The sequence below is a fragment of the Sycon ciliatum genome, chromosome 2 (assembly GCF_964019385.1).
Source record: "Sycon ciliatum chromosome 2, ocSycCili1.1, whole genome shotgun sequence".
Lineage (NCBI taxonomy): Eukaryota > Metazoa > Porifera > Calcarea > Leucosolenida > Sycettidae > Sycon > Sycon ciliatum.
The window spans coordinates 25553780-25572464 of NC_088644.1; the positions used below are offsets into that span (position 1 = coordinate 25553780).

At 47.0% G+C, this 18685-nt stretch overlaps 1 protein-coding gene across 1 annotated transcript; it reads left to right on the top strand.

The window, feature by feature from the left end:
• The first annotated feature begins 740 nt into the window (after window positions 1-740).
• On the top strand, window positions 741-17363 carry LOC135809358 (SWI/SNF-related matrix-associated actin-dependent regulator of chromatin subfamily A-like protein 1). Its single transcript, XM_065322693.1, has 13 exons — window positions 741-907; window positions 5768-5834; window positions 8427-8567; window positions 10542-10621; window positions 11232-11283; window positions 11562-11660; window positions 12213-12277; window positions 13398-13500; window positions 13960-14083; window positions 14308-14366; window positions 15771-15871; window positions 16215-16302; window positions 16611-17363. The coding sequence occupies exons 3-13, from the start codon at window positions 8478-8480 to the stop codon at window positions 17130-17132; spliced, it is 1383 nt and encodes a 460-aa protein (XP_065178765.1). The 5' UTR covers window positions 741-907; window positions 5768-5834; window positions 8427-8477; the 3' UTR covers window positions 17133-17363.
• Window positions 17364-18685: the final 1322 nt, after the last annotated feature.

Consider the following 18685-nt stretch of genomic DNA (forward strand, 5'->3'; position numbering starts at 1 on the left):
ACAGATCTACGAGTACGAGTCTAGAAAAAGGTCAAAGTCTGATGCGCATATGCATCGATGGATCCTGATTTTTTTATTACGGTTTTGCACGTTCCGGACGGACCACACTTTTCGAAAAGTGGTACGGCCATGGTCGTACCAGTCGTAGCGGGTGCTACGCCCCTGCATATGCAACGTATACACTTTGCTTGCATGCCTGCGTACTACGGGTATGTATAACGAGTACTTACTAGAATATTATTGAAACGCGCTCTATTCATAGGAGGTTGGATACATGTAGATCATGTTATCCTGTGTGACAAGACACATTGTTCAGTGTTCAGTTATCTGAATGGTCTCGGAAGGACTTATTGGTGATTAATGCTAGTGATTACGCAGGTTGAACAGTCCCAGTTGTGTGGCTGGTTTACTCTCAGCGTAGCATTGCATTTTGTCTGGCTTTGTCTGCCAGTTTATTTGGGAACTCGTGGCCTGGCACGAGGGAAACATGGATGCAGTGCATGGGATTTTCGGTCTTTGGCCACTTTGTGGTGGGTCTGATCTACTCACCTCCCACCGCTTCGGAACTGCATCTGCGCCTTGATCCAAGAGGTGTTCCTGCGGATGCGGAAAACTCGGCCTTTAGCCGAGCCTTGCGCGACCCATGAATATATATTTTTTTTTGTTGTCTGCCTTTACTTTGTTTCACACAGTTATACACCTTAGGAAGACCTTTACTTTGTTGTTGTGTTTTTGTGCACAAAGTCGTTCCTGCGTTGGATTCCATCCTTGGAAGAGTCAGACGTCAATGTTTTTCGTAAGGGCACAGATGATCCGAACAAGGGCCTGATCAACATTGCTAGCTATGGTCTTCTATCCCGTCATCCTAAAGCTCTTCCAGGAGGAACGGTATCAAGTCGTCATCTTGGTGAGTGGTGGTGCATTGCATGTGGCGTTGCTGTGTCACGCTGTGTATGCCTGAACGACACGTGCCACAAAGGCTCTGTGTGTGTGTGTGTGTGTGTGTGTGTGTCCGGAGCAGGGGTGGGCTTGCAGTGCATAAGTGCCTAGGGAGTGACAACTGTGACGACCGACCGCCTTTTGATGCTCCTCCTGTTGCCGAGGTCCCGGTGTGTACTGCCTGCCAGCGTACTTTCAAGTCTACTGCTGGGCCTCAAGCGCCATCGCTGTGGACCCCGCCCGCAGCGCCCTACAGTGACTGATCGCCAGCACTTTGAACATCATTGCCGAGTCTGTAGTCAACGCCAGTTTCGGAGGCGACAGGACCTGGAGCGCCATTTGAAGCACTGCCTACCTCTCCCCTAACCTCTCTGACAGTACCTCCCTTTGGGGAGCGGCGTGGCCATTTCTGGCAGCTGTCAATAGTAGTAGTAGTAGTAGTAGTAGTGTGTGTGTGTGTGTGTGTGTGTGTGTGTGTGTGTGTGTGTGTGTGTGTGTGTGTGTGTGTGTGTGTGTGTGTGTGTGTGTGTGTGTGTGTGTAAGCATGTAATAGACGTGTGATTCGGAGAGAATCTTGGAAATATGTGGAGTGCGGGACACACGTAAGCAAAGACCTGGTCTGAATGCATACCTGCCAAGTATCCAGATTTTTCGGGATTATACCGCAATTTTGGATGAACTCCCGCGATCTCGAAATTCCTGTCGATTATCCCGAAATTCACTGTACAAGAAACAAGCTTGATATTGTACTTGGAGCACTTCAAATGACTTGTCACAGGCCAGTAATTGTCCTTATTGATCCCGGACCGCCATAGCCTGCAGTACCAGTGGATCTCCTAGTGCTCCTGTGATCAATCATCATTATCGAAATGGTGCCATCAAAAGTTGAAAAAGGATTTGTTGGTAAAAATATGACATATCCCGAAAAACCAAGGCAAATCCCCGGAATTTGCCATGGCGATCCAGAAAAGCACTCTCAGTACTTGGCAGGTATGTGAATGGAAGCGTGATCTGACCATTGGCGCATCGTTGGAAAGGATAAGGATGTGCTTTGATGACTTCTATCAAGTAAACATGTGCATGTTGTATGGAGTGTTGTGTGCAGTGCATGTTGTGTGGAGTGTTGTGTGCAGTACATGTTGTGTGGAGTGTTGTGCGCTGTGCATGTTGTATGGAGTGTTGTGTGCAGTACATGTTGTATGGAGTGTTGTGTGCGGTGCATGTTGTGTGGAGTGTTGTGCGCTGTGCATGTTGTATGGAGTGTTGTGTGCAGTGCATGTTGTATGGAGTGTTGTGTGCAGTGCATGTTGTATGGAGTGTTGTGTGCAGTACATGTTGTGTGGAGTGTTGTGCGCTGTGCATGTTGTATGGAGTGTTGTGTGCAGTACATGTTGTGTGGAGTGTTGTGCGCTGTGCATGTTGTATGGAGTGTTGTGTGCAGTGCATGTTGTATGGAGTGTTGTGTGCGTGCATGTTGTATGGAGTGGTGTGTGCGGTGCATGTTGTATGGAGTGTTGTGTGCAGTACATGTTGTATGGAGTGTTGTGTGCAGTACATGTTGTATGGAGTGTTGTGTGCAGTGCATGTTGTATGGAGTGTTGTGTGCAGTACATGTTGTATGGAGTGTTGTGTGCAGTACATGTTGTATGGAGTGTTGTGTGCAGTACATGTTGTATGGAGTGTTGTGTGCAGTGCATGTTGTATGGAGTGTTGTGCACTGTGCATGTTGTATGGAGTGTTGTGTGCAGTGCATGTTGTATGGAGTGTTGTGTGCAGTGCATGTTGTATGGAGTGTTGTGTGCAGTACATGTTGTATGGAGTGTTGTGTGCAGTACATGTTGTATGGAGTGTTGTGTGCAGTACATGTTGTATCAAGAGTCCATAACCCAAGAGTATGCAACTGTGATCTCTTTTCTATGGGCCAACCGCGCGGCGCGCTGCCTTCATTACATCATTCAGCTGCAGTCCGCGCACTGCGGAAAATCAAACACCGCACTTTCCCTCTAGTTTGAAATGAACTTTCGTACGGAACTGGAGTTCACGCGCCAGAATTCAGAGATTGTTGTAGGTACTGGAACGAATCGAGCAAAAACGGATGGGCTCGTGCGAGAAATTGAGAGTTTGAATGCATGCTTTCAGAGCGTGATGAAGGCAAGATACGTAATGAAGGCAGCGCGCCGCGCATGCACCCATAATCACAGTTGCATACTCTTGGGTTATGGACTCTTGGTTGTATGGAGTGTTGTGCACTGTGCATGTTGTATGGAGTGTTGTGTGCAGTGCATGTTGTATGGAGTGTTGTGTGCAGTACATGTTGTATGGAGTGTTGTGTGCAGTGCATGTTGTATGGAGTGTTGTGCACTGTGCATGTTGTATGGAGTGTTGTGCGCTGTGCATGTTGTATGGAGTGTTGTGTGCAGTACATGTTGTATGGAGTGTTGTGTGCAGTACATGTTGTATGGAGTGTTGTGTGCAGTGCATGTTGTATGGAGTGTTGTGTGCAGTACATGTTGTGTGGAGTGTTGTGTGCAGTGCATGTTGTATGGAGTGTTGTGCACTGTGCATGTTGTATGGAGTGTTGTGCACTGTGCATGTTGTATGGAGTGTTGTGTGCAGTGCATGTTGTATGGAGTGTTGTGCACTGTGCATGTTGTATGGAGTGTTGTGCACTGTGCATGTTGTATGGAGTGTTGTGTGCAGTGCATGTTGTATGGAGTGTTGTGTGCAGTACATGTTGTATTGAGTGTTGTGTGCAGTGCATGTTGTATGGAGTGTTGTGTGCAGTACATGTTGTATGGAGTGTTGTGTGCAGTACATGTTGTATGGAGTGTTGTGTGCAGTACATGTTGTATGGAGTGTTGTGTGCAGTACATGTTGTATCAAGAGTCCATAACCCAAGAGTATGCAACTGTGATCTCTTTTCTATGGGCCAACCGCGCGGCGCGCTGCCTTCATTACATCATTCAGCTGCAGTCCGCGCACTGCGGAAAATCAAACACCGCACTTTCCCTCTAGTTTGAAATGAACTTTCGTACGGAACTGGAGTTCACGCGCCAGAATTCAGAGATTGTGTAGGTACTGGAACGAATCGAGCAAAAACGGATGGGCTCGTGCGAGAAATTGAGAGTTTGAATGCATGCTTTCAGAGCGTGATGAAGGCAAGATACGTAATGAAGGCAGCGCGCCGCGCATGCACCCATAATCACAGTTGCATACTCTTGGGTTATGGACTCTTGGTTGTATGGAGTGTTGTGCACTGTGCATGTTGTATGGAGTGTTGTGTGCAGTGCATGTTGTATGGAGTGTTGTGTGCAGTACATGTTGTATGGAGTGTTGTGTGCAGTGCATGTTGTATGGAGTGTTGTGCACTGTGCATGTTGTATGGAGTGTTGTGCGCTGTGCATGTTGTATGGAGTGTTGTGTGCAGTACATGTTGTATGGAGTGTTGTGTGCAGTACATGTTGTATGGAGTGTTGTGTGCAGTGCATGTTGTATGGAGTGTTGTGTGCAGTGCATGTTGTATGGAGTGTTGTGTGCAGTACATGTTGTGTGGAGTGTTGTGTGCAGTGCATGTTGTATGGAGTGTTGTGCACTGTGCATGTTGTATGGAGTGTTGTGCACTGTGCATGTTGTATGGAGTGTTGTGTGCAGTGCATGTTGTATGGAGTGTTGTGCACTGTGCATGTTGTATGGAGTGTTGTGCACTGTGCATGTTGTATGGAGTGTTGTGTGCAGTGCATGTTGTATGGAGTGTTGTGTGCAGTACATGTTGTATGGAGTGTTGTGTGCAGTGCATGTGTATGGAGTGTTGTGCACTGTGCATGTTGTATGGAGTGTTGTGTGCAGTGCATGTTGTATGGAGTGTTGTGCACTGTGCATGTTGTATGGAGTGTTGTGCACTGTGCATTGTTGTATGGAGTGTTGTGCACTGTGCATGTTGTATGGAGTGTTGTGCACTGTGCATGTTGTATGGAGTGTTGTGTGCAGTGCATGTTGTATGGAGTGTTGTGCACTGTGCATGTTGTATTGAGTGTTGTGCACTGTGCATGTTGTATGGAGTGTTGTGTGCAGTGCATGTTGTATGGAGTGTTGTGCACTGTGCATGTTGTATGGAGTGTTGTGCACTGTGCATGTTGTATGGAGTGTTGTGTGCAGTGCATGTTGTATGGAGTGTTGTGCACTGTGCATGTTGTATGGAGTGTTGTGTGCAGTGCATGTTGTATGGAGTGTTGTGCACTGTGCATGTTGTATGGAGTGTTGTGTGCAGTACATGTTGTATTGAGTGTTGTGCACTGTGCATGTTGTATTGAGTGTTGTGCACTGTGCATGTTGTATGGAGTGTTGTGCACTGTGCATGTTGTATGGAGTGTTGTGTGCAGTGCATGTTGTATGGAGTGTTGTATGCAGTGCATGTTGTATGGAGTGTTGTATGCAGTGCATGTTGTATGGAGTGTGTGTGCAGTACATGTTGTATGGAGTGTTGTATGCAGTGCATATCACCCTCACTGTGATGTACATGTATTGCTATCACAGACAATGTGTAAATCAACTCCCGAACCTCACTGCCCATGTCTGACATAGGTACTGTATAAAAGTGGAGGTTGTGGCATTTCCTATGCATTTCTCTGTAATGCCGCGGTGTCAGTGAAACGGGTGTTGAAAATGCGGTTTGCCTCTTGTGTTCTTTGCTGCGGACACCTGTGACCTACTGAAGTACATCAATGTGGGTGGGGTTTCCTGCAGTCTGTACTCTCCCCAGGGCTGCTGCAGAGCTGTTTGGAACTCTTGGTTCACTCTCGCTTTGCATTTCTCTGTCATTCACTCCCAGGACGAGTCGCACTTCATCAAGAACCGAACAACTCAGCGTTATAAGGCGGTGGGCACCCGTACTCCAGGTGAGTTATTACGTTCGGTGTTTCTGCCGGAGGGTTCAGCTTGAGCGGCGCCTAGAGCAGGCTACTGAAAGACCACGTTTATCAACGAACATTGACTTTGCCTCATCAGAGGAATATTCGTTCGTTTGTCTAAGCTACATTCGAGAGATTATTCGTTTGATGAAAGCACCATTCGTTGCATCACTACTTTACAGTATGCACGTCCATTCACTTGTTGGGGAATTAGTAGTTGAAACTACATGTACCTTTCTGTGGTGCACTAGTGGTTGATGGTGTAACTTATGTTGCTGTACGTGTATGTATATATAAATATATATATATATCAGGTTCGGCCTCATTTCCTCTGTGCTGCGCTGATGAGTTCAAAAAGAACGAAACAGCATGCTGTCCGCAGATTGAGTATTTCGCTCCTGCTCTTGTAGCAGTTGAGCACTCTTGCGTGGGGTAGTGCCTTTGCTGTTTGCGTTATGCAGAGCTCACTGACTTGTCAGTTTGAGCACTCTGGCAAGGTACGTTCGGGCCTGATTGGAAATTTTTATTTCCATTGCTATCAGGTTCGGCCTCATTTCCTCTGTGCTGCGCTGATGAGTTCAAAAAGAACGAAACAGCATGCTGTCCGCAGATTGAGTATATATATATATATATATATATTTAAATAGAGAGGTAGGCGAACAAAATTTATATACACACAACAACAAGGTTGTCAGTTTCATAATACCAAAAGCTTTTCACCCATTTTCATCAGTGGTTACATGGGAATGAGCAAGAACGAAAACGAAGCCAGAATTTATACTGGGGGTAGAGAATCAGCAAGAATATTCTTACGCGCCTCAAGTTCACACTACACTACCATAAGAATGTATGGAGCAGTGGAAAAACATCAAGGTGCTACGGCTGTTCAAGCTGCAACCGGACTGACAACTTTATCACGTGTTTGTTCTGGTACTGCATTCCCCTCATATATATATATATATATATATACACACAACAACAAGGTTGTCAGTTTCATAATACCAAAAGCTTTTCACCCATTTTTCATCAGTGGTTACATGGGAATGAGCAAGAACGAAAACGAAGCCAGAATTTATACTGGGGGTAGAGAATCAGCAAGAATATTCTTACGCGCCTCAAGTTCACACTACACTACCATAAGAATGTATGGAGCAGTGGAAAAATGCGGGAAACAACACATGAGGGGAATGCAGTACCAGAACAAACACGTGATAAAGTTGTCAGTCCGGTTGCAGCTTGAACAGCCGTAGCACCTTGATGTGCTTCTTTTGTCGACACAGTTCTGGCCTCAAACTGCGAATGTACAGCGCCTCCAGTGTGAATCGGTGCCCGCTGTTTCGGGCTGGTATATATATATATATATATATATATACTCAATCTGCGGACAGAACTGTTTCGTCCTTTGTGGACTCGTCAGCGCAGCACAGAGGAAATGAGGCCGAACCTGATAGCAATGGAAATAAAATTTCCAATCAGGCCCGAACGTACCTTGCCAGAGTGCTCAAACTGACAAGCCAGTGAGCTCTGCATAACGCAAACAGCAAAGGCACTACCCCACGCAAGAGTGCTCAACTGCTACAAGAGCAGGAGCGAAATACTCAATCTGCGGACAGAACTGTTTCGTCCTTTGTGGACTCGTCAGCGCAGCACAGAGGAAATGAGGCCGAACCTGATAGCAATGGAAATAAAAATTTCCAATCAGGCCCGAACGTACCTTGCCAGAGTGCTCAAACTGACAAGCCAGTGAGCTCTGCATAACGCAAACAGCAAAGGCACTACCCCACGCAAGAGTGCTCAACTGCTACAAGAGCAGGAGCGAAATACTCAATCTGCGGACAGAACTGTTTCGTCCTTTGTGGACTCGTCAGCGCAGCACAGAGGAAATGAGGCCGAACCTGATAGCAATGGAAATAAAAATTTCCAATCAGGCCCGAACGTACCTTGCCATATATATATATATATATATACACACAGAAACAGCACAGAATTGTCAAAGCATGCATGGGCATTGAAGGAGGCAGGTGAAGACGTCAACATCTCGTGGAGAATCAGGCAGAGATCCAGCGCCTACAAAAGAACCTCGAAGCGGTGCAACCTATGCCTATCGGAGAAGATCGCCATAATGAAGAGTGACAAGGCATCGCTCCTCAACACCAGATGCAGCCTGGTCACAAAATGTCGCCACAGCACCAAGTACCTCCTATCGGAGGTGACCTGAACTGTAGACTGCGCTTGCTATCTGTTACACATATACAGAACTCCTGCTATCTAATGTGCATGCATCCTACTTCACTTTATGCACACCACCCGGCCTGCGCGATTGCTCACACTACCACACTTGCCACATTTATCTTCACCTGTGATTCCCACCTAGACTGGCTAGCGTGCTTCTTTTCTCCACCTGTGATTCCCACCTAGGGTGCTTCTTTCGTCTTTTCTGGTATGTAAAGGGATACTGATGTGAGAGAAGAGTAAGTTGCCTGAAGAGTGCTTTTGCACGAAACTCAGAGTAGCAACACTGAGAAACTTGGAGATCCGTCTGAGTGTATATATATATATATATATATGTGTGTTGTACAGAGAGCGTCACGCGCCATCTTACTATCCGGAACACCTGCTCTTTCTCGACCCATGGAGCTCTACACCCAGGTCGAATGTGTACGGCCGAAGCTGCTTCCTTACGCACAGGAGTACGGGATACGCTACTGCGCTGGATTCCAGGTCTGTCGTGCTCTTCCTGACGTGTGTGAACATGTGTGTGTGTGTGTGTGTGTGTGTGTGTGTGTATGTGTGTGTGTGTATGTGTGTGTGTATGTGTATGTGTGTGTGTGTGTGTGTGTGTGTGTTGTGTATTTGTATGTGTGTGGTGTGTGTGTGTGTGTGTGTGTGTGTGTGTGTGTGTGTGTGTGTGTGTGTGTGTGTGTGTGCACTCTGATTTAGCCACCCACACTAGTAGCAAGTATTACCTTCACTGCGGGCAGGGGTAACTGCAGTTGGATCCCGGGACGGATACCCTGATGCCGTCAATCCTTTTTCTGCACCTTGTCCTCACCCACTTACTGAGGTGTGGTGAGCCCATAAGTGGATCATTTTCAAGTCCACCCAGAGTTTTGGGGGTTTCAGGGGGTATGTGTGTGAAAGGAAAGTCAGGAGGAGTCTGAGAAAGAGCCTCTGCTGTAGCATCGCTATCATCGCCTCTGGCGATGGGCGTCAAATGGTCGAATGTGTGTGTGTGTGTGTGTGTGTGTGTGTGTGTGTGTGTGTGTGTGTGTGTGTGTGTGTGTGTGTGTGTGTGTGTGTGTCACTGTGTGTCACTGTGTGTGTGCGTGTGTACTGAACGTGCATGTGCCTATGGCCTATGGGTGTGTGCTTTGGCTTTGTGGTGGGCAGACAGACCTCTGGTGAGGCATTGGCCACAACTGCATCATCAACATAATTATTCTTTGTGCTGCTACTACTACTGCTGCAGCTCTGTCTGCATACCAGTCAGTAAACATGTCTTTCAGGCAGCCAGTGTGCATTCAGACTGTTATTGCTCAGGTCCAAAGGCTGGAGGTCACCCATGCAGTTGCCTGGGCTGAACTCATACTGCATCAGGTCAATGAGTAACAAGCACGTCCAGGATGTCAAGAAACCCATTTGTTAGTGAGCGCAGTCCCTGTTGATCGCGGTCCCCGTTGAAGCAGGAGGAATAATCCATAATGTGATAGCTGAGGCTGTCTTATCCAGACAGGGGGGGGGGGGGGGGCTGGGTACCTGTAACCAGAATGTACTGTGTTTTATTAATAGACAATTAGACATGAAGGAGAGGTTGGTGCGACTTCGGCGATACTTGGGGAATTGTGTGTTGCTTCCTCCATAGGAGCTCGTGCTTTTCCTGCCAACTTGAATTCTCAATTGACTGTCTCACGACTGCCATCCGGAGCACACGAGAAGTCCATCGAACCTTCCACTCGCCAAACCTGTTAGAAAGCACCACTCCCTGCTCAATACACAGTGTTTCAGGGAATTCACCCCTCATCAGTTGAGCTTGAGTAGGCCGAGGAAGATTGTGCCTGAAGAACACCACTTATATAGTGCTCTCCAGGCACAAACATCACCAGGGACACAAACTTACAGAGACGCTCCTTTTCCAGCGCGTCAAACACCTCGTGAACACCAGATAGCAGCGCTAGTCAATGTCGCTCATGGAGGCGCTGAACGAACGCTGAGGACCGTTGGTCATTCACAACGCTGTTGCCTCCAAACCATCTAATTCGCAAGCCCGCACTGGGGACAACAATGTTCGCGTCTCTGTAAGTTTGTATCCCTGGTGATGGTTTGGTCTGAAGAGCACTATATAAGTGGTGCTGTTCGGACACAATCTTCCTTAGCCTACTCAAGCTCAACTGAGGAGAGGTGAATTCCCCGAAACACTGTGTATTGAGCAGGTGCTTTCTTGCAGGTTTGCCGAGTGGAAAGTTCGATGGACTTTTCCTGTGCTCTGGATGGCAGTCGTGAGTCAGTCAAGTGAGAATTCAAGTCCGCAGGAAAAGTGCGAGCTCCCACATAGGGAGCAACACACAATTCCACAATTTAACATGTAGAAGTATTTGCTGTAGGTCCTGCTCCGCATTCAATTTCCACTGGCTGCCGTAGACCATTTGCGGTTGGGCGTGTTTATGTACGTGTGTGTGTATGCGTTCTGCAAAACAGGGCCCATTCGGTTGGGACTTCACAGGGAACTCGAACCCTTTGGAGCTGCAGAATTTCTTGGAAGCGACTGTCATGTTGCGGTATGGTTTAGATCTGAAAGTTCAATTCCATTCTCTTCTTGTTGTGTTTGTGGTGACAACGTTTCTCCTGGAATCCTGAGCCTGGAACTATATGACTATTGGTAGCGAGTGTTGAATGCTGTGTCTATGCAATGCGTGGTACCACATACTACAGTAGTACAGTAGAACCTGCCCTAGCCGGACGCCCTTGGAGCAGAGGGAACTGTCCTGGTGTGGCAGGATTCCGCTTGATCCAGGAATGCAAGTTCGATCCACAGTACGTCAGTGCATGAAAATGTGTCCGGTCAGTACAGGATTCCGCTTGGTACAGTGTCCGGCCGCATCTAATGAGGTTCGTCCCCTTCTCGGGCCTTGGTCGTGAGACTTACCAACTCACCCTCACCGTTAAGCGCTGCATCTGCCACCCTGGCATAATCAGGCATGGTGGTGGCCTGGCACAAGCGAACCTTCTCTAAGCTGCTTGTGTTTCTCAACATAATTGTAAGCCGGTGGTAAAGCGGATGTGCAAACTTCACTATTTTTTTCACAGCCTACAGTACAGGGTCCGGCAAACACACATGTTTTACTCTAACTGTTCTTTCTCTCGTTTATTTTCTTGCTGTTGGTGCAGGCGGCTAAAGGCAGAGGTCATGGACCAGATGCCGGCGAAGAGTCGTAAACTGGTAGGCTGAGTAGGCCGTTACATGTGTGTGATATTAATTTTCTATTGCAACTGGGTGGGGATCATGGTCAGCGCTGAACTGAAGTAAAATCAGACCGTCTGCGGACATTGTACTGTCAGTGTTCTGCATCGCTCTACGTACAGAGTGTAGACAGGATGCTGGGAAAGCAGAAAACAACTTTTCGTGTCTTCTTTAGGGCGTCCTGCAGTCTGTAGCGGTACTATCAAACCTGCCCGAATTTTTTCTGATTTCTCAACTTGTTGTGACTACTCTGGTAGGTGCTCCTTGACCCTAAGGCACTCACTGGTGTGAGGAAGGCCACCAAGATTTCCAATGCGCTGGCGCTGAACTCCGCCAAGGGCCGTGACCAGCGAGAGGTGAGCTATTTTTTGCGTGCTGTGATATTCTCAGTTCGCACATAAGCTTTTGATGGGAGAAAACGCGATAAAATTACTCAAAGTCATGCAGGTGTCATGGTGGTGAGAGGATCCATGGCAGTGCTGCTGTGTTTACTTGTGTCATCTACATGCACGCCATGCTTGCCCGTGCTACTGAGGAATGGCTGGCGATGTATTGCTATTCCCCACCTTTTCATCGACTTAGCACTTGACAATGCTAGTACTTGTGCTCCCTAGTAGCTATTAGTATCCCTTGATAATCCTTCTCACCATCACCTATTCTGATAGTACTGCACCCGTGTGTGTATGACTATCATTGTCTTTTTCTGCTCAATGTACTCACTCACTGGAACAAACAGTTGCTAGGAATATTCTACCTGTGCTCAACTCTTCCACGGGCACTTCTGTTCTGGCAGAGCGTAGCTGCAATTTGCTCAACGTACTGCCCACATGCAAGTATACTCTCAAATGTGTAGTGTGACTGCGAGCATAGCTTCCTATTGTCCTGTTTTGTTTTGTTGTTGCTTGCAGGACACCAGAGCTATGCTTCTTGAGCTGTATTCTATCAGTGCCCAGAGCAAGCTTCCAGCTGTCAAGTTAGTTCCTTGTATTGTGCAGCCATTTGTAGACTTTCTCAAGTCCCTTCAGTTCTCTGTTCTGGGTGCAGACTAGCATTTCCTGTTCCGTGCCTATGCTTCTTTTAGCTCTGTCTGTCTCTGGACGTGTCATTGTATATGCATACGAGTGAACATCCTATGTATGTGCACAATACACGCACACACATACATACACACACACACACACACACACACACACACACACACACACACACACACACACACACACACACACACACACACACCATGTACCATGTACCATGTATACGCCCGTCGCAAAAGAAGCACGCAAATCTGCAAATGCACTGGATGTGCACCCACAGATTTTCTCTTAGGCCATCATTTTTTATATCTATGTTTCGCGTCAGGTCAACTTCCAGAATCATATGCGAGAGGTGGAAAAAAATAAAAAGTTGCAAAATAATAAAAAAGGCTCATCAGAGGTGTATGCACTGTATACATGTACATAGCACAAAAGCTCGTGCATGTTGTACATTCGAAAGAAAAATCGTACATCGAGGCACAACATCTGGGTTATCAGCATGAGTAAAATATTCACTTTGGACGGAGGAGGCAACCGTTGGTGCCTATGCTTCGCTGGATTTTTGTACTCAGACTTCAGCAGCGGTGCAAAAAGCTCCGGAACGACGCATCCTCTCAGCTTGAGGTGGTCAATGCGGTCTGGTGTAAGCTCAGAGAATATTGCTCCCACATGCCGAACAAACGATTTACCAATGCTGGCCTAGCGGCCATTTCTGAATCCCAGCTTCGCCAGTCCACACTTATGACTCGCACAATCGTACATTCACTGTGCATGTTCGATTTTTTATTTTTTTCCAAAAAAATCAAAACGTATGCGTGCGGACGACGCGAAACATAGCTATAAAAAATGATGGCCTTATAGCAACGATAGCGAACAAGATCTGAATGAGACAGATCAAGACTTGCGCCAGATAACTGTCTAATCCACACAACTGGCGAAGCCACACACACACACACACACACACACACACACACACACACACACACACACACACACACACACACACACACACACACTCTCTCTCTCTCTCTCTTTCTCTCTCCCCCTGTGCTGTAGGACATACATACAAGAATCATTGCAGGATGTATCAGAGAAGATGGTTGTGTTTGCCCATCACCAAACGATGTTGGATGGGTTGGAAGAACTCATCAAGTCAATGGTCAGTGGTATATCAGTTGAGTAGATGTGTGTGTGTGTAGCTGCCATTATTAAATAATTCCTGCTTCAAGTATGTAGGGCTTTTGCTTGGCTTGAAAAAATGATCCCCATTGCCTGGTTGTCTGGTTGCGTTAGCGTTACAACATGCTAATTAGTCAAGTGTATAGATTGTAGCCAGCATTAAAAACAGCTGCCTTGACGGTTTGGAGTGCACTCTTTCATGCAGCCACTGCCGCATGCACAGCCACTTGGGTGTAAGTTGTGAAACCGCCTTCAAAAAACCAAAAAACCAGTTGGGCGCCAGTTCTTCCAAAGTCTCTTCAGACATGTTTGGACTAGTGGGTCTTATTAAGCTGCTCACTTCACCTCTCAGCGAATTGAAATGTTTGTCCAGCCACCTACGACTGCTTTGGAATTGTGTTACTGTGCCTGTCTGTGTTTGTGCTTGTGTCATTGCCAGAAACTGGACTTCATTCGCATTGATGGCAAGACGAACAGCAAGGCCCGCCAAGTGTACTGCGACAAGTTTCAGAACGACACGGATTGCCGTGTTGCGTTGCTGTCCATCACCGCTGCTGGAATTGGTATGTGTTTTTGCCGTGAGCAACTGTGTTGTGTGTATATCTATACAGGTATGGGTTGAGATTCCACTACTCGACGGGTATCAAGGGTTCACTGAAGTAGACCTACCACTGCTGCCCCTCGTATCCTTCCTGGTGCCGTTTCTGTGAGGAGTTGTGATAGGTTGTGAGTGGATGTGTGTATTGTGGTGTGCTGCTGCTGCTGCTGGGCTTGTTGTCCTGCACAGGCATAACGCTGACTGCTGCTGCTCGTGCCGTGTTCACTGAGCTCTACTGGAACCCCGGGGTAAGCAGCTCATTGCCTGCCTGCATGACTGCCTGCATGACTGTCTGCATGATAGGAGTGAAAGGAATGTTAATTTTGAACGTCCAAACGTAATGTTTAACTTAAGGTAGCTCAATACTTGAACATTGGTGCAAAGATTGTTCAGTTTCTCCTCTTTCATGCCTTTATGCATATCGAGTGAAAAAAAGAGAAAAAACACTCCTCAGTGGAGTATTCGGGAGTTTTTAGCACATCTCTTCACGAGTTTTTTTAATTATAATACTTTATCGAGTCCTTTATGTTCTGTTTCCTCAGGGGAAGTCCCTGAAACAAAAATAAAAATAAATTAGTATTGGACAAGTGAATAGGCGACGGGGAGACAATAACTTTATTGTAGCGATAAAATTAATAGTGTGAAGAAGAGGTTGGTGCGACTTCGGCGATAGTAGAGGAAGAGTGTGTTGCTCCCTACATGGGAGCTCGCAGTTCCTGCCGACTTAAAATTAATAGTATCAGTGAAGCGGATATTCCGCAAAGAACAAAGAGAATATGTTGATTAAATGTTCCTTATAGGCGATTCACGCGACAGGCGAATCCACATGCACCGAAACGTTGCTATGGTATTTTACCTGTGAACGAGAAAAGTGGCTGAAAAGTGCAAGCGAGCTGGGGGCCCGCTTTCACGATAATCGTGGCGTGCACGAGTTCATTTTTCAACATGATAATTATTGTGTGCGTGTTTTGAAAATTTGAAATACCCATGGCTACTGGTGGGTGAAGCATTCAAAAATGCAAACATGCCTGTCGTCGAGTGCAGCCGTGTGAATCCACACAGTCACTTTTCTCGTATATCACTCCCTGTAAAACGTGCCGTGCCTGTCGTGTGAATTGCCTATAATCGATTTTCTTGAGACTATCATCAGGGAAAAGTCGTCTCACAACAGAAGCTATGCGGGGGAAAAACTTACATCTATACTATTGTCAAGTATAAAGGTGAGATGTGAAAAAAATGTGGGAGAGAAGACGAAAGAAATAAGAAGAAAAAGATCTGAGAGTGTTTGAGCGGTGTGAACTAATAGCAAAGGTGAGTGGAATGAAGGCATGGAAGCACTAGACGTATGAGTTTGTTTGTTTCCCTGCATAGCTTCTGTTGTGAGATGACTTTTCCCTGATGGTACAAGAAAATCAATTAGGAACATTTTATCAACATATTCTCTTTGTTCTTTGCGTAATGTCCGCTTCACTGATACTATTTATCACTATATTGGACAAGTGCTCAGTATTTTAAGTATTCAGTTTCAAAAGCTTTTGTTGGTTTTAACATGTACGTCAAAATTGATACAAGGAGGATGAAATTGTGTGTGTGCGTGCCTGTGTACATGTATATGTGTGTGTGGTTTTCTGTATGTACGTGTGTGTTGCTAGATGTTGATCCAGGGAGAGGATAGAGTGTATCGCATTGGTCAGAAAAGCAACGTAGCTATTCAGTACTTAGTTGCTCAGGGGACAGTGGATGATCACATCTGGTAAGTGCTGGTATGGCACAAAGGCACAACCGATTCCCTTACATGCCTATCGTGACATGCAGCTTGGTATGCAACTTGATTTGTTTCCTAATAATTATTATTTAAGTAGCTTTGATCCTTATCAGATGTTAGATTATTGTCTGCTGGTGCTTCACAATAATTGTCATATGAGATCTCTAGTTCTATTCCATGTACTGTACCAGGAATTTGAGAACTGCGCTTTATTTGCTGTGTGTGTTCGTGGTGTGTGTGTGTGTGTGTGTGTGTGTGTGTGTGTGTGTGTGTGTGTGTGCGCGCGCGCGCGCGGTGTGCGTGCGTGCGTGTGCCGTGGTCGATGCTCCAGGCCAATGGTCAACAAGAAGCTTGGTGTACTGGAGCAGTTTGGTGTGGGCTTGGGCACGTTCAAGGGAGTCGACACACACGTACAGAAGGTCAGTACTGTGTATGACTCACTAGCTCTGGAATCATCTGTCCAGGTGGCGAAATCGATGCATGCTGGGACAGAATAAATGGCTGACTGTTTTCTTATGATCGCTTAGTGCGTGAAACTCGGAGTTAAAACACTTTTTCCGCCTCTTATTGTTTGTTTTAAATGGCTGCTCAGATAGAAGGTGTTCAGTGTTCACCCTGCTTAGATGCAGGTGTATCAGGTTTTGCGACTGCTCCTACTAGAGTTTGGAAGCATGTTCTGCACTCAGGCCGTTCTCCTTCCTCTGTGTTGGATGTTTGCAATGCATAGAGTGATGAAGGGCTGCAACCAGACCTGTTCGACTACTGGTCGGACGTCCTGGACGTGAAAGATGTCGACGTCGCTGGTGGGGAAGTCCCGGTGGATGTGACTGCCGGCGATGCTGACAGCCATGCTGCTGCTGCTGCGCCAGGTCAATGTGACCCCCCTGTCAGCGGTACTGCTGGAGTAGACATTGATGACGACGCGTGTGATGTGCCCGACATCGATTTGGACGCAGAGCTAAAGGATCTGAACGATGCCTCGGCAGGTTCATTGCAGGATGAGGATCTGGCTACCAGCGATGTGGAGTACGCTGGTGCTGAACATGCTGAAGATGCGAACAGCGTTGATTTTGACTTTCACACAGCTGCTAGTGACGATGATGGCACCGGCATTGATTACGATGCTCTTCTCGTGGCCAGTGACGATGAGCAGATCATGCGCACAAGCAGCAAGGCAGCTGCAGGAGCTGCAGCTGATAAGCACAGTGGTGGTGTGAGCTTAGAACCGAGTGCTAAACGCCGGTGCTAGTGCGCGTACCGAGTGTCCTTCCTCTTTTGTTAGATCATGCTTCCCTTTCCTTCTTTTTTGTCTAGTTTAATAGGGTGTGTGTGTGTTTTTTTCACTTTCATAATCAGGCTCCCTTTTCTTGTCCCTTTCTTTGCATATACTGCATATATATATTTTGATGCTTGTTGCCACCCATGTTGGAGAAATGCTGTTAGTGATGCTTTTTTCGTCTTGAATCATTATCTGAACTTATTTATCCTGTTCCATGTCTGATCCAGTCCCTACCAAGGAGTGGAGGAGGATGTTTGTTACATTTGAAGAGAGGTTTCTGCGGTGGGGCTTTCCCAATAAGAAATACCTGTCAGTACAGCAGTACTGTCGTTCGCGAATGGGGGTCACAGCCTCCTCCTAGCCTAGAACTGGGGGTCAGCCTACTCCTAGCCTAGAACTGGGGGTCAGCCTCCCCCTAGCCTAGAACTGGGGGTCAGCCTCCTCCTAGCCTAGAACTGGGGGTCAGCCTCCCCCTAGCCTAGATAGACCATTTGAGTCACCGTGTATACATTATTGGTATGCTGTGCTTGATGAAATTCTAGCCTGGTCGTTCTTCAGCACCACTACAGTACTCGACAGTACTGTAGTGAGTGAGACCAACCACTACTAGCAGTGTGCATGACCAGTATCTGTGGATGAATTAGGAATGTACTTTCGTTTCACGTGAAGAAATACAATCAGTGACTGCATCTTAGGATTTGTTTAGGGCCCAGTTGACAAGAGGGAGGGGGGGGGGGGCACTTGATGTCCTTCGAAGAATGCTACTGCACAACTGTAACGATCACGGGGGGGGGGGGGGGGGTAAGACTGACGAACACTGGCCTCCTGGCTCGACCACCTAAATACAGTGCAGTGGTGATGCGCACCAGGGAGTACGAGTAGATAAGAAAGGTTTTACTACTGCCTTGTGTGCATCATTGACACAGGGTGCTCACGAAGGCAAAGTTACTGAAGAGATACCTGCATCACACGGGGCCTTCTGGACCAAGTAATTAGTTAGTTCCCTCTCACAGGAACCAGAATTGATGGACCTGGGGCATGTGTGACCGACCGTCGTCGGCTGAATCGCTATGGTCTGCCAGTGCAAGGACTTACAAAACGTAGGTGGTCAGGTGCACAAGCTACCGCGTACCGGTAGGACTACAATGTACAATGTGCAAGTGTTCAAAAGACTAAGACGGTCCTGTACAGTTACATAGGCTGCACAACATGTCATGTAGTGTGGCAGTTGTGTTGAAAACACGATCTGCGGAGAGAAAGAAAGAGAAGGAGCCACAATACCTTATGTTCGGGCAGAGCAGAAACGGATCCGTGCGACTACTTCAGCTAGGGCCAAGGGGACGACATGGGAATCTCCGTGCCAGCTCTGTGGTTTCACAACGTCTGTGTACGCTCCACCGGTTTCCTGATCCAAGTCGGTAGCGCAGGGTGATGAAGGAAGCTCCTACCAGAACGCTGCTGCACTGTGCCTCTTTTCGTCAATCTTCTCCGAGAGCCAGCCCCTTGTCCAACCGGATCGAGCA